We start from the raw sequence: 14,090 nt of genomic DNA on the forward strand, positions 1-14,090 counted from the left end.
ATAGCTATGATCATGTAGAGAATCATGTTCGTGATCTGTGTTAAAGCTATTTAGAAAGTGAAAACTGCCTTGGAGTCGTGACTCGATCAGTGAAATCAACACCTTCTTTGAGTTATAAACAAGACAAAATATTGAGTATTCACTGGCCACTGAAACAAATATACCGTTATGAGTCTATAATAGTTGGCAAGTCGAGATTAATGCAGTTTCTGAATATGAAGAGTCTCTTAGCTGCTTTAAGATAATTAAACAACTTTTTTTTCTGTCAAATATTTTCTTTTCAGAGACAAGCTGTTAGTCAGTGGCCATTAGTTGAAGTGTAGTAGGTGTGCATCATTAAAGAAATTTTCATTTAAATTTTTAAATATATTGTTTATTTGTGATACAGGATATTTATCATAAAAAAAAACTCTCGCATGATAACCTCAAACAACCATTAAAAATGTGGGGTTTTCCACATCTCAAATCGAGCTATTGCTCTAATAACCACACATCAATTTGTCTGATGTCATAAATGGATGTCGTCAGTTTCAAATATATTCAATTCAATTCGGTTTATTTCGTAAGTGCAGGCCATCGGCCCATAGTTACATTTGTATTACAGGACGTGATGTAGACAGATCTTATTGTTGTGACAATAATGTACTACAAAGTGACATCGCTTGATAGATATAGATAGCTAGACGTTTAATTAATTTACAATCAGTTGTAGACAAATATATGTGACAAAGCGTTGATGACGTCACATTGATACAGACTGCTTCGCAAATAGAGAAAATAGAATACAACTAGCCAATCGGCACGAAGCTTGTATGCTAATGCACAGTAATAATTGCTGAGGATAAATTCACCTGCATTGTATCACAAACATATCATATCAAAACATATCTGAAGTGTCATTAGTGGCTATTGCAGCTTCAATTAACCTTCGCATAAAAAAAGAATATTGATTAAGTTGAAGGAATGTTTTTGAAGTACAAAAACGTCTTCCAACATGATCATAACAATGATTTGTTTGTTTGTTTAACGCCACACTCAGCTATATTCCAGCTAAATGACGGCAGTCTGTAAATAACTGAGTCTGGACCCGACAATCCAGTGATTGATATCATGAGCATCGATCCACGCAATTGGGATACAATGACATGAATCAACCAAGTCAGCGAGCCTGATCACCCGATCCCATTAGTTGCCTCTTACAACAAGCATGGGTTGCTGAAGACCTCTTCTAACCCGGGTTCATTATAACAATGATATCAGCCATAACACAATACAATATAAGTAAATAAACAATACCTCTGAAATAAAAAGACTTGACAAAAACATTTTTCAGAAAATGCCATGGAGTAGGATCGTTTCGAGATCAGGTATTCAACACACCAAATGCCATACAATTCTAACTGGTGAAATATTTACATTTCATAGACGTGGAAACTGAAGGTTCGTTTTCCTGAACATATAGGTTGTCTAGAATGATTTGGAATAATCAGGTGTGTGAATGCGTCAAAGGGAACAGGCAGTCATTAAGCGTTGTTTGACCTTTTCCCAGAGATGAATTTCTGAAATGGGAATTTGTTGTTATTTGTAGTCTTGTAGGTCTGTGTTTGTCATGAAGTGACTAAGGATAGTGTTGTGACGTCTGTAGTTGTAGTTGTATTGGTGATATTGTAGTGATGGTATTAAAGTGATGTTGCAGTGATGGTATTTTAGTGATGCTGAGGTGATGTTGTGATTTTACTTAAGTCCCGTAGTATAGTGAAATGGTGATGTGATGTTATTTAAGAGTGATAGTCAAATGATATTGATGTTGTGATGAAGATTGGTTGGGGGAGGAGAACAGAAACTACCTGTCACTCGTCAAAACCTCCAGGTCTTCGGAAGTCGCACATCGACCTATGTCAGCAAGTAACATTTTCACATTCGCACCAACAGACCGTCACCATGGCAACGAGATCAATAAACACCCCAACAGGCATGAGAGGAACAATGAGGGAATCTTTCCCTCCATTCAAGAAACATCTACCTTTAACGAAGGTGTCACGCCTCAACGATTCCACACTTAATGACTCACCTGCGAAGCCTCCATCAGTGCTGTCGTGGGTCGTTACTGTTGTAGCCGATCTGGTATCACATTATGACACTGACATCACATCTCAGTGCTGACTTGGACCAGGGCATGACGATGTATTTTTAGCTGATCGTGGGAAGTGATTCCTCATCCGTACCAGCTATTCACGGTGGCATCTATGTAGAGAGTAGTCCATCAGCCGACACCATTGTGTGCAGTCACTCGACCTGCAAGAACCACAAAGTAGCGATGTAATGACTGCCAGCTTCCGTTATCAATAAAGCTGAACTCTTGATGGTCACACGTGTGACGGTCACACGAACTGTGAATCACATGTGACTAACAAGGAAGGGAAACACCTCTGTGACAGCCATCATGTTCTGGTCAAGACAAATTTTAAACAACAAAATTTTCAATACCTTTACTATACTTGAAATACCGGTAAGCCTGAAAGTCAAGAGGTGCTTTCATTAACTCTTTTTGAAGACTAGTCCAGGGCAGAAGTTTGTAGCTAGTCCAGCTTGAATGAGAACAAAATTTTCTGTCAAGTTTTATACAGTTCTAGTTTGTAGCAGAATTCAAACATTAAGAACTGGTTCAGAATAATATTCCTGAAATGCTACTAGTCAATGAGGATGACCATGACTGGATTTTTACTATTCCTCAGTAGAATCAAGTAGCCCCCCACCCCTCCCCTCCCCACCCCACCCCATCCCACCCCTCCCCTCATTTATTTCCAACCCTCCTTTATATTTCAAGTGACAAAACATGTACCTGAATCTAGCTTTTGTGTCAACATGTGCTAGCTGTGCAACACTTGATCATGCAAGATTATTTAAACATTCATATCTATTCACACTTCACTGCACATGTAACCATTAAAAAATAAATTGATGCATCAACATCCTGTCACTGAACAGCACCAAATGTCACATATTTTTTAAAAGTCATTATTGGAGGTTTGTCACTCATACAGACAATAAAAGAACATATAGAAAATTCCCATGCAAGTCTACAATGCTTTGGCAAGTCTAGAATTTTTTAGTCTAAGTGTGAAGTGATTCTTGGTCTCCTTTCTAGTATACTACTCAAAAGAAGTTAAAGAACACCAACATTTTTCATGACAATAGTTAGTCTGGCTTCTTTTGTGTAGTATATATACAATGATATAGAAGACAATTCCACAAAATAAAATCTTACAATACTTTCATTTCACAGACTACTTGTGGCATGTGGACAGGGTCTGAGCTGACAACCTGGCTGACTTGATTTATTTTTACATTTTACGGATTCCATTCACCAGAGGAAAAAGTCACAATCAGAAAGTAAGCAAAGACATGTTTGATTTATTTTAAAAATAATTTCTCTAGCACTCAATCTTGCAGTGGATTCAAAAAATAAAGAGATGTGACAAAAAAGTATTTTGTTATATCTTTTAAATAATAATCCTGAAATAACTTGCTTATTTTTGTGCCATTCCATACATTCATTATTCCATCTATAGGCCAATAACTGAGTCTGGACCAAACAATCCAGTGACTGATACTGTGAACAAAGTTCTAAGCCACTAGGATACAATGGCACGTCATAACCAAGTCACTGAGCCTGACCACCCTATCCTTGGCTAACATCTAGACTCTGAAATGAAAACATTTTTCAGAAGAAAAAAAAGTTGTTAAATTATCTTAATAAAATGAAATAAAAAGGAGCTAAAAAATTCTCTTCATTTTCAAAAGTGTAGTTATCTAGATTTGCCAACTATAATAGACTTGCATGGGCTGTATTGGATATATATGTTTCAGGGTCCGTATGACAGACAACACCTGATCCTTTGGTCACCTCTTTATGACACTCTACACAAACTTCTACTCACTGTATTTTGCCATACTCAGACTAATTATTTAGCAAAAAGTATTTAAACCAGGAATCATTTTTGGGCCTAAGCAAAATGCTAAATGGGCTCTGATGAGGAGAGGTGGTCGCCTAGTGGTTGTTGCATTTGCTTGTCACGCCGAGGACCCGGGTTCGATTCCCTACATGGGTACAATGTGTGAAACCCATTTCTGGTGTCCCCCACTGTGATATTGCTGGAATATAGCTTAAAGCGGCATAAAACCAAATTCACTCACTCACTCTTATAGGGAGCATAGGAAAATGGACACCCACATTTCTGCATCCTTGACAATCCAGGGATTTATATCTTCATTCTGTTTAGACGAATACGCTCGACCCACCCAGCTTCATTTCAGAAGTGATGTCACCATCTCACACTCTCTCATCACGGCCAAGCACACAATATCTCTCGCTCATGAGCCATAGATAAACAACCAATCCAAATGACTCTCTGAACCAGATTGGGCCTGGATAAAATATTTAAATTGTGGAAAAGTTCTCAATACGCTTAATTGCAAAAAGACAGAGTTAAGATGGGGCCGACGAATAGGTCCAGGGTATTATCACCAAAACATAAAAATAATACACAACAAAATCAAGGTTGACGATACTTCTGAAATACTGTTAACACGATTGTCATGATGAGACACTATGTTGGTGTCACAGAGACACCTTCCAAAGAAAAAGGAAATATACCCACCCTAATCAGGAGCCCCCAACACACAACCTTTTCTGTTTTTTCTCGAGTTGCACTATAGCTTCATCCCCAACCGTGGTATATACCCCCAATAAAACCAGCTACTATTTAGAGCACCTGGCATCTATGACTCCTAAATTCATCCCCCTGATCATAAACACTCAAGGTGCACTAGCAACTTCCTTTGCATAAATACTTCCCCAAGTGTATAAAACAGTAATTATTTCCCCATGTGATTTGATTGAGTAAACTTTATTCACAGCTTGTGATATTCCCCTCAACCCTAAATACAGAGTGCATCTGCACACATATGTTCGAATTTATACACTAAACATCAGTCTGCTAAATCAATACATCAACACCTGCTACAATGTATCTGAAATAGGATATCATGAAAACAGATGTTTGAAACATCATAACCTGCTAATTTTTCCAACTTATCAAAAAATAATATGTTAATATGTATATTTTATTGGAAGCAATATATGCATCATTGGGGTTTGAACATGACTGTCCTAAAACAGACACACTGTTATGCACTGCATCATCCCCAAACGCAATTTTAACACTTAAACTGTAATAAATGATCAATAGTGTTTTCAGGGGTGGTTGTCATTTAATATATCTATCAATAGAACCATTAGTGTACATGGTGAAGCACAGCATTGACCTTAGCTTGATTAATGATTTACCTTAAGTGATAATGCACGGCCATCAACCCATGAACAATCCTGAATGGTACAACATATCATATCTCTATTTAATTATCCCAGGATCCATTCAACACCAAATCTTACTTCCGAAAGACAGGGTTAGAAATTAGCACTAGTCATCTAGTCCTTGCCAAACTGACAAATGGTAAAGGTAGCATAAGTACTAGTAGAAAATTGCCATTTTAAGGGGTTTACTATATGTTATCATTATAAGGACTAGTGGACGAAAACTGTTAGTTTCTAACGCTGGAAGAGGCATTACTATCTAATCCTCCTTAAGATCCGGGGCAGAATAGGTCTTCAGCAACCTACGCTTGCCGTAAATGGCGACTTTGCTTGTCGTAAGAGGCGACTAACGGGATCGGGTGGTCAGGCTCGCTGACTTAGTTGATGCATGTCATCGCTCCAAATTGCGTGGATTGATGCTCATGTTGTCAATCACTGGATTGTCTGGTCCAGACTCGATTATTTACAGACTGCCGTCATATAGCTGGAATACTGCTGAGTGTGGCATTAACAAAGAACAAACAAACAAACATGGTGAAGCACAGCATTGACGTTAGCTTGATTCATGATTTAACTTACGTGATAACATACGGCCCTCGACCACGGACAATCCGGGATGATACAACATATCATATGTCTATTTAATTATCTGTTATATACACTGGTCCCATTCGACACCAAAACTTACTGTCGGAAGAGGCATTACTATCTAATCACTCTATTCACCATCTAGTACAGAATTTCTCTCTCCTGACCAATCAAAATGTCTCTTCTGAACACAAGTTTGGAATAGATCCACATTCAAAATCGCAGACTTGTACAAAAGGGACCTCAAAATATTTAATCAGATGAATCAGATTACTGTCTTACATAAACATCTACAGTCCGTGATGAAGTTCTTTAAGAAACCATCATGTAATTTTGTATAGAAATGAGTACATGACACATAGGGGGACAAACCGTGGAAGGCACAGCGCAAGCATGGTCTGCACGTGCTACACAGTGACCTTGTTCATTCAATGACAAGATGCGCTACTCAGCAGATGTTAAACAGTTGATGTTGAATGTGAATGATTTCTTAAGAAGTGAAGCAGAAAGAGCAAAGCCTTTTTATGCAATTAATAAATTCTTGAAACGAGCTTCAAAAGCTCTTGGTATGTCCCCTCAGAAACTTAAAAATGTTGTTAGTCGACGAGATACAAATAGTCAGGCCAAGGAGGTAGGGAACATGTCAAAACCACGCAAGGTTGATAAATTAGACAGTTTTCAGAGGGATTAAGTCAGACGTGCAATTGTTAAACTGCACTCAGAAAATAAGTACCTGTCCCTAAGAATTTTGAAGAAACACCTTGAAACTGACCATGATTTACGTGTTACAAAGTACAAACTATGGCAGCTGTTGCATAAATTTGGTTACAAATACAAAAAGATGATTGGAGAAAAAAGGGCTGTGTTGTGTGAACGGTCTGACATTGTTCGTCTCCAAAATCATTACCTTCGTACCATCAAGCAGAAACACGAAGAAGGATATGAGCCCTTCTTCTTAGATGACAGCAGTCAGTGGGTACCCAGTGGTGACTGTAAGGAGTCTGGTAGAAAGTTACCAATGGGAAAGAGTGAAAGACTCATAGTTCTCCATGCTGGTTCTGCTAGTCAGGGTTTTCTCCCAGACTGTGACATCGTCTTTAGAGCCAAGGCCAAAGACAACAGGGACTACCACACAGAAATGAACGGCAATGTATTTCTGGAGCTGGGTGAAAGATAAATTAGTCCCTGCTTTGCCTACCGAGTCTCTCATTGTCATGGACAATGCACCGTATCATAGTGCGCAGGATCCAGAAAGCAAGACTCCAACCTCTAATAACCGTAAAGCATGGTTACTTGGCTGCAACGGAGGAACATTACCTTTCCTTCTCGAGCGACGAAACCACAGCTCTATGAAATCATCAAAACTATGAAACCTGACCCCGTGTATTAAGTTGACAGTTACATCAAGGGTCAGGGTCACGCTGTCTTACGACTGCCACCTTATCCCTGCAACCTGAATCCAATCGAGTTGGTGTGGTGCATCGTCAAGGGGACGTTGGACGATCGAACACAATGTTCAAATTACGAGACGTTGAACAACTCGTAAAGGAATCCCTTGGTCGGGTAACAGTAGAAACATAGAGGCGTTGTGTGGCCACAGTCGTTGACGAGATAGAGCCACGTTATTGGTCACGAGATGCACTACGGCCAGCAACAGTCCAACCTATAATAGTGACAGTCGGTTCAGGCACCAGCAGTTCCGACGACGAGATCTGTGGCATGAGCGAGTCAGATTGCGACTGAAATTATCATGAGACGGACCCTCTAACGCTCTGTCATTTCCCCTACCACAGAACGTGCAGTGCATGCGTGCTTGCGCTGTGCCTTCCATGGTTTGTCCCCCCTACGTGTCATGTACACATTTCTATACAAAATTACATGATAGTTTCTTAAAGAACTTCATCCGTCATGGGTCTTAAATTAAACAAAATTCAGATTTTGTTGGGTACAGGGTATTCATGGTCAAGTACCGTATTGATGTTTCATACACTTTTCTGGATTTCGAGTTATTTTGCAATTCATCGTTCTCATTAGGAGTCAAACGGACTGTAGCTGGAAATGATGTTTCCTGAGCATTTAAGCGATCTCAGCTTACCAATTTGATTTGGCGTCATTTCCTTACCAACTCCATTTGGAAATTCAAACTTTAACAAAAGAAAACACTCACAAAAATAAAATATTCCTTCAGTGGTTTTCTACCACAGAGTGCATTAAACAACAACAACATAATGGGGCGGCTTTTATTGTTTACATACGGATCAGGCCAAATAAGTCTGTTTTCAAGATACTGAAATCTGATATGCTGGTCTGAATGAAGCCTCTACACTGATGGGCTGATTAGCAGGTTCCCATGATGCGACCTTGTATGGAGATCTGTGAGGAATCAAATTTATTGACACTATTCCAAAACGTGTCATCTCCCTAATGTTAAAGGTGATAGTCCAGAGGAAATATCACTTGTCATGTCTGAATTTTACAAGTCTCGGACGAGCAGTTTTTTGTAAGGATATTAAAGCCTTCAATTCACACTAACACAACCAGCAGGCTATCTGCCCAATTTTCAAGTACCGTATTCGACGTAATAAGCGCCCCACTGTAATAAGCGCCCACGGCGATATTTTCTAATATATTGACTAGTGAACAATACCAATTAGCACCCTTCCGATTGATCAATGTACACAAGACTTATTTATTAGTGTATAATACGCAATCATGTGTTATATGCACCCTTAATTACGGGCAATTAAATTCTGGAAAAATATATCTGTCGTGTATAATACGCACAGACTTTTCTTTTGTATCATTTCAGGCTATCAGCATAAACCACAAAATTTACGATCTTTCAACAAAATTATATTCTAATAAGAGCTCCCTATATCTAATTTTGAGAGCGCCCTGGGCGCTTATTACGTCGAATACGGTAATAGACTATTGCGTATTTACTGATCAGTCATGGTGACCACTTGTTTAGGTGGATTTTCGAAGGGGTCAATTTCCTGTTGGAATTCAATCACAGAACCAAGATTTTTTTAACAAATTTATGTGCCTTTTGTTATCAAAGAGGTGCAAAACTCACCTTAAAGAAGATTTAAAAAGTTGAACATATTCATGGTAAATGTATTTACCGTATTTGACATAATAAGAGACATTGTGTACATTGATCAATCGGAAGGGGTGCTAAGTGTGATTGTTCAAATATCGCCGTGGGTGCTTTTTATGTCTAATATGGTATTTCATTTTGAAAAAAACAACAGTTATCTTGACTCTGAGAGAAAAAATGTTCAAAAATCTTACATAAAGTGCTCTTTACTATTACTTCTGAACATTCTTGTCACCTCTCCCCATCTCAAGGCCCCGACCTTCTGAAACATCACAGCTTTGGTAACGAAGACTGTTTTTTAACCAATAACACCACATATCGTATTACTGTCCTCAGACAAAGATTGATCAGTAGATCCGTATCATGAGAAGCACTGACACCTTGAACCATGAACATGTGAAAACTGCCTAGAGCTGGGGGAATGTCTCCTGCACATAGTGCTGGTCTTAAAGTTCAACATCTATGCCCTCACATGAACAACACTTAAATACCTGAAATATGAATCACAAATTGTTGATCTATTATGGTGCTTATGTAAATGTTGACACAGCAAGGGTGAACCACACATACTGAGGGTGCTGACAGTGGGCATCAGTAGCTCACCTTGTTTATGGATGTCACATTTGTCCCCGGGGACTTTTGGCTCCAGATAAGCAAAATAAATCACCATAACAAAAACAATCATGATAATTATAGGTTGGTTGGTTGGTTGGTTTGTTGTTTAACGCCGCACTCAGCAATATTCCAGCTTTTAGACGGCTGTCTGTAAATAATCGAGTCTGGACCAGACAATCCAGTGATTAATATCATGAGCATCAATCCACGCAATTGGGATCGATGACATGCATCAACCAAGTCAGCGAGCCTGACCACCGGATCCCGTTAGTCGCCTTTTACGGCAAGCATGGGTTGCTGAAGATCTAGTCTTCCCCGGATCTTCACGGGTCTGATAATTATAGGTGAAGTGAGGGTTTAACATCGCGTTCAAGACTGTAGCACTTATATAACGACGTGTATGTCTGCGTGCCTGCCTGTGTGCATGCGTTTACTAGTCAAGACTAATACTGACTGAGAAACCCTGTATGTCTATAAGCAGAGTTGCTTCCCTTAGCCATACAAGGATCTGCTGGTGGTTAGAACCCAAGGTTCCCACTGCTTATGATCCTGAAACTGTTTGCACTATATACATGCGCTTCAGTTTCATTACATGAGTGAGTTTATGTTTTGAACTGTACCAGTATTTCAGTAAAACCACAGAGTGTTGAATGTGGGATGACAGCCCAAGGTGATGCAGCTCTTCAATGTTTCCCCCCTTCAAGGACTTCAATTGGACAATCACCTGTGAAGATCCGGTCTTCAGCAACCCATACTTGTCATAAGAGGCGACTAACGGGATCGGGTGATCAGGCTCGCTGACCTGGTCCATGCATGTCATCATTTCCAAATTACGTAGATGCTCATGTCTATGACTGGATTGTCTTGTTCAGACTCGATTATTACAGACTGCCATCATTTAGCTGGAATATTGCTTTAAACAACCAACAAACATCGGGACAAATCTGGTTCCTCTAAACTAGTAAATGTCTATGACCTGTGAACTTCAAATTGTCCTCCTGCCTCAAGTTGACGTGCTGTGACCTAACTGTAATACAGTTATAACCCACTCACTCATTCACTCTACTCAATATGAAATTAAACTTTTATGAAATGTCAAAATGGGAATGAGTCTTGTACAATGCAGCTTATGCAGGGATAGATCAGCTAATAAGCCACCACACAGATCAATATTCACCTTCAATTTCATTCTTGTTGCAACTCGTGTCACAGCCGGCCAACGCTGCAACAATATTATCACGCACATCCAAGGCTAATTCTAGGGGGCCCTTGTACTTGCAGCCCCTAAATCAAAGAAAGGCCCACATTTTCAAAGACAATGGGTCATTTTAAGATTGTGCTGTATGGGCAATTGTCGTGTGCCTCTGGAATATTTGACATTTTCAAATAAGGACCATGTCAGAAAATTCCTAGAGTGAACCCTGCACATAATAGTTCAGCCCCACAGTATCAACAAACCCCCTCATCAAATTTATCCATCCATTAACCATCACTGCAATAACTTATCTATTGTTCAAAATGTTCATATTTATCTGTAACACATCTAAAAAACAGCTATATTAGGAAGCGACACCTGGGATCCCCCTCGTCACCCTCCTCAATGAAATGAACATGACATTCCCCAATAAAGGAGCCATTCTACCTAATGACATCACACCTGTCAATCAATGCATGGTTGCCATAGAAACCTCAGAAGCAGAATGACTGACATTATTTGAACATTAGGTCATCCAGTGTACAATTTACTACAGGATGCATGCCACAAATGCATCACAATACTCACAGCATACAATGAGGTGTTTATACGAATTCAACAGAGAAAACATAAAACTGTTTAAGCCGCATAGTTTAACTGACAATAGCTGCAACATCTTCAAACTCAATGTTGACCATCTATGTCACAAACCAAAATATCAAAGTATCTTTAAAAGTGTTTGTTTGTTTGTTGTTTAACGCCACACTCAGCAATATTCCAGCTACATGATGGCGGTCTGTAAACAACCGAGTCTGAACCAGACAATCCAGTGATTGACATCATGAGCATCGATCCATGCAATTGGGATACGATGACATGCATTAACCAAGTAAGCGAGCCTGATCACTCAATCCCGGAAGTTGCCTCTTACGACAAGCACAGGTTGCTGAAGACGTATTCTACCCCGGATCTTCACAGGTCTTAAAGAGTGAAACAAATCTTGTCTTCGTAACTTTTCACATTAAGCAGCTGTTAACATTTAAGACAAAAGCTTTTGCTTTTGAAGCTTAATATGTATGCAAAAAATTCTTAAAAAGTGACAACAAACATGTTTCAAAAAATCTTGTCGTCATCACTTTTTACATCAACAGTTAACAGAAAAACTTCACACAAAAGTTTTCATGTCTGATGTCTCTAAATCATCTCTCTTTGGTAAAATAAGGAATGCATTATAATGTACTCATCACAATTATATATTGCATGCATAATGCTGCCTTAAAGCGAGCAGAATCATTTGCATGTGACTCAGAATCTCACTGCCTATCCATCTTAGCCACAATAAATTAATCATTAGATTTTCATCTTCATTTTTCACAAATGTTAGGCTGGAAGCAATATATTTCTGCATGCTGTTTATAATAAACAAACCGATAAAGGCATCTGTGCACATTAACTGTTGATCAATGTGAGCTAATTGAAGAATATATGCTTGGTAGCATTTCACGTGAGGTGTGTGTGTGTGTGTGGGGGGGGGGGGGGGGGTTCAGTTGATATTATTTTATTTTCCCATTTGGCCATTACGTTCTTATTTGTTGACTCATGAACCCACAGACATTCATTTTCCTCAAAACTGAAAAAATATCCAAATTTACACTATGTTTTTGCCAACCCATCAACCATGCAAATGTATTTTGATATTACTCAGTGTTTCAACAAATATCATCTATGAGATTATGATTCTCAATTTGACATTAATATTTTGTCAAATCGTTCAGTCAACGAATCGTAGCGAAATTCCTTGCATAATAGATCCAGAGGTATGTCTCGTGTCCTGATACACGAACACAGAAATCAACTCCCTTTGTCTTCAAACTAAAACATGCAATACCAAAGTACGGCTACCAGCAGATAAAGGGGTTAAAGACGGTGAATTTATCATTTATAAGTATATTTTTACTTATTTCTTCCTCTCCTGCAGGTAATATTTTAAAAAAACATTCTGTGATCAATTTTTTTTTAAAAAGCTGATGTCAGCATTTGTTATATTTTTACTTCCCTTCTCCGACTTTCTGATTATGACACCAAAAACAGAAATATACAAATATACACACTATGGCCATATCATGGGACAGAAAGTTTTGTTTTGGTTTATAACATTTGTCTTCATCCACAAGTTCCAGGCAAACAACCGCTTAAATCATGTTGCCATGACAGTGTCTCCAGCAGTCAATGTGACGCTGATAGATACAGGATAAAAACAACCAATTGGTAGATATGACTTGATACATAGTCAATAGCAAGACATGTAACTATGGAAACATGGTGTTGATCCGATTAAAAGATTTCATCAATGATTGGACTGGAATGTTTTAGTTTCCAACAGGTGAGGAGAGATGGGGTTGAGGTGAGGTGAGGTGAGGTGAGGTGAGGTGAGGATTAATTTGCACCCACCCTCCCATTTTGGAATTACCGTATTCGACATAATAAGCGCCCAGGGCGGTCTCAAAAGTAGAAATAGGGGGGGGGGGGGGGGGGCTCTTATTAGAATATTATTTTGGTGAGTTGAAAAATTGTTAATTTCGTGGTTTATGCTGACAGCTTGAAATGTTTATATATACGATAGATATATTTTTCCAGAATTTAATTTAAATAAGCCTTGTGTACATTGATTAATCGGAAGGGGTGCTAATTGGGATTGTTCACTAGCCAATGCATTAGCAAATATCCCCGTGGGCGCATATTAGAGTGGGGCGCTTATTATGTCGAATACGGTATGTATTTTCCTTTATTCTGTCTGCAAGGGAGTCCCAGGTAGGGCAGCTGCCAGTGTTCAGCTTGCTCATGATGTGTTTCAGTAGCTAGTATTTAAGCATAAGTTGTAGCAGTTTCACTCAACATCCTCAAGGTATAAAACCTACCAGGGGACGCATACAGCCACATAATGCTACAACAAATTTCAACCTGTTTCAAGCTGACATTGTAACAGAAATAAAACAAATTGAAAATTGATTGAAAACAGCTATTCAACTGAGCTGAGGAAAACTTGAGCTGTGTCAAGTGACTTTCATTGACAACGTGCAGCTTCTTGCTTTACAGCAGGGTGCATGAGATGTATTTCCCTGCTCAGAAATCAATGTGCAGCCTGTCTTCTTCATGGCGGGGTAAAAGGGATTTATTCTCCCACTCAAATGGTTATTCCCCTCCCAGGGGGGATT

The 14,090-nt window shown here is 39.0% G+C and overlaps 1 protein-coding gene across 1 annotated transcript in view; it reads right to left on the reverse strand.

The window, feature by feature from the left end:
* The window catches only part of LOC139470316 (rho GTPase-activating protein 23-like), a 134,500-nt gene that overhangs the window by 109,970 nt on the left and 10,440 nt on the right, over positions 1 to 14,090 (reverse strand). The window contains exon 2 of the mRNA XM_071252681.1: positions 2,072 to 2,295. Within this exon, the coding sequence (XP_071108782.1) occupies positions 2,072 to 2,086 (15 nt within the window). The 5' untranslated portion in view covers positions 2,087 to 2,295. The remainder of the gene's footprint in view (positions 1 to 2,071; positions 2,296 to 14,090) is intronic.

Source organism: Haliotis cracherodii, unplaced genomic scaffold (assembly GCF_022045235.1).
Source record: "Haliotis cracherodii isolate W230 unplaced genomic scaffold, xgHalCrac1.p SCAF_20, whole genome shotgun sequence".
Lineage (NCBI taxonomy): Eukaryota > Metazoa > Mollusca > Gastropoda > Lepetellida > Haliotidae > Haliotis > Haliotis cracherodii.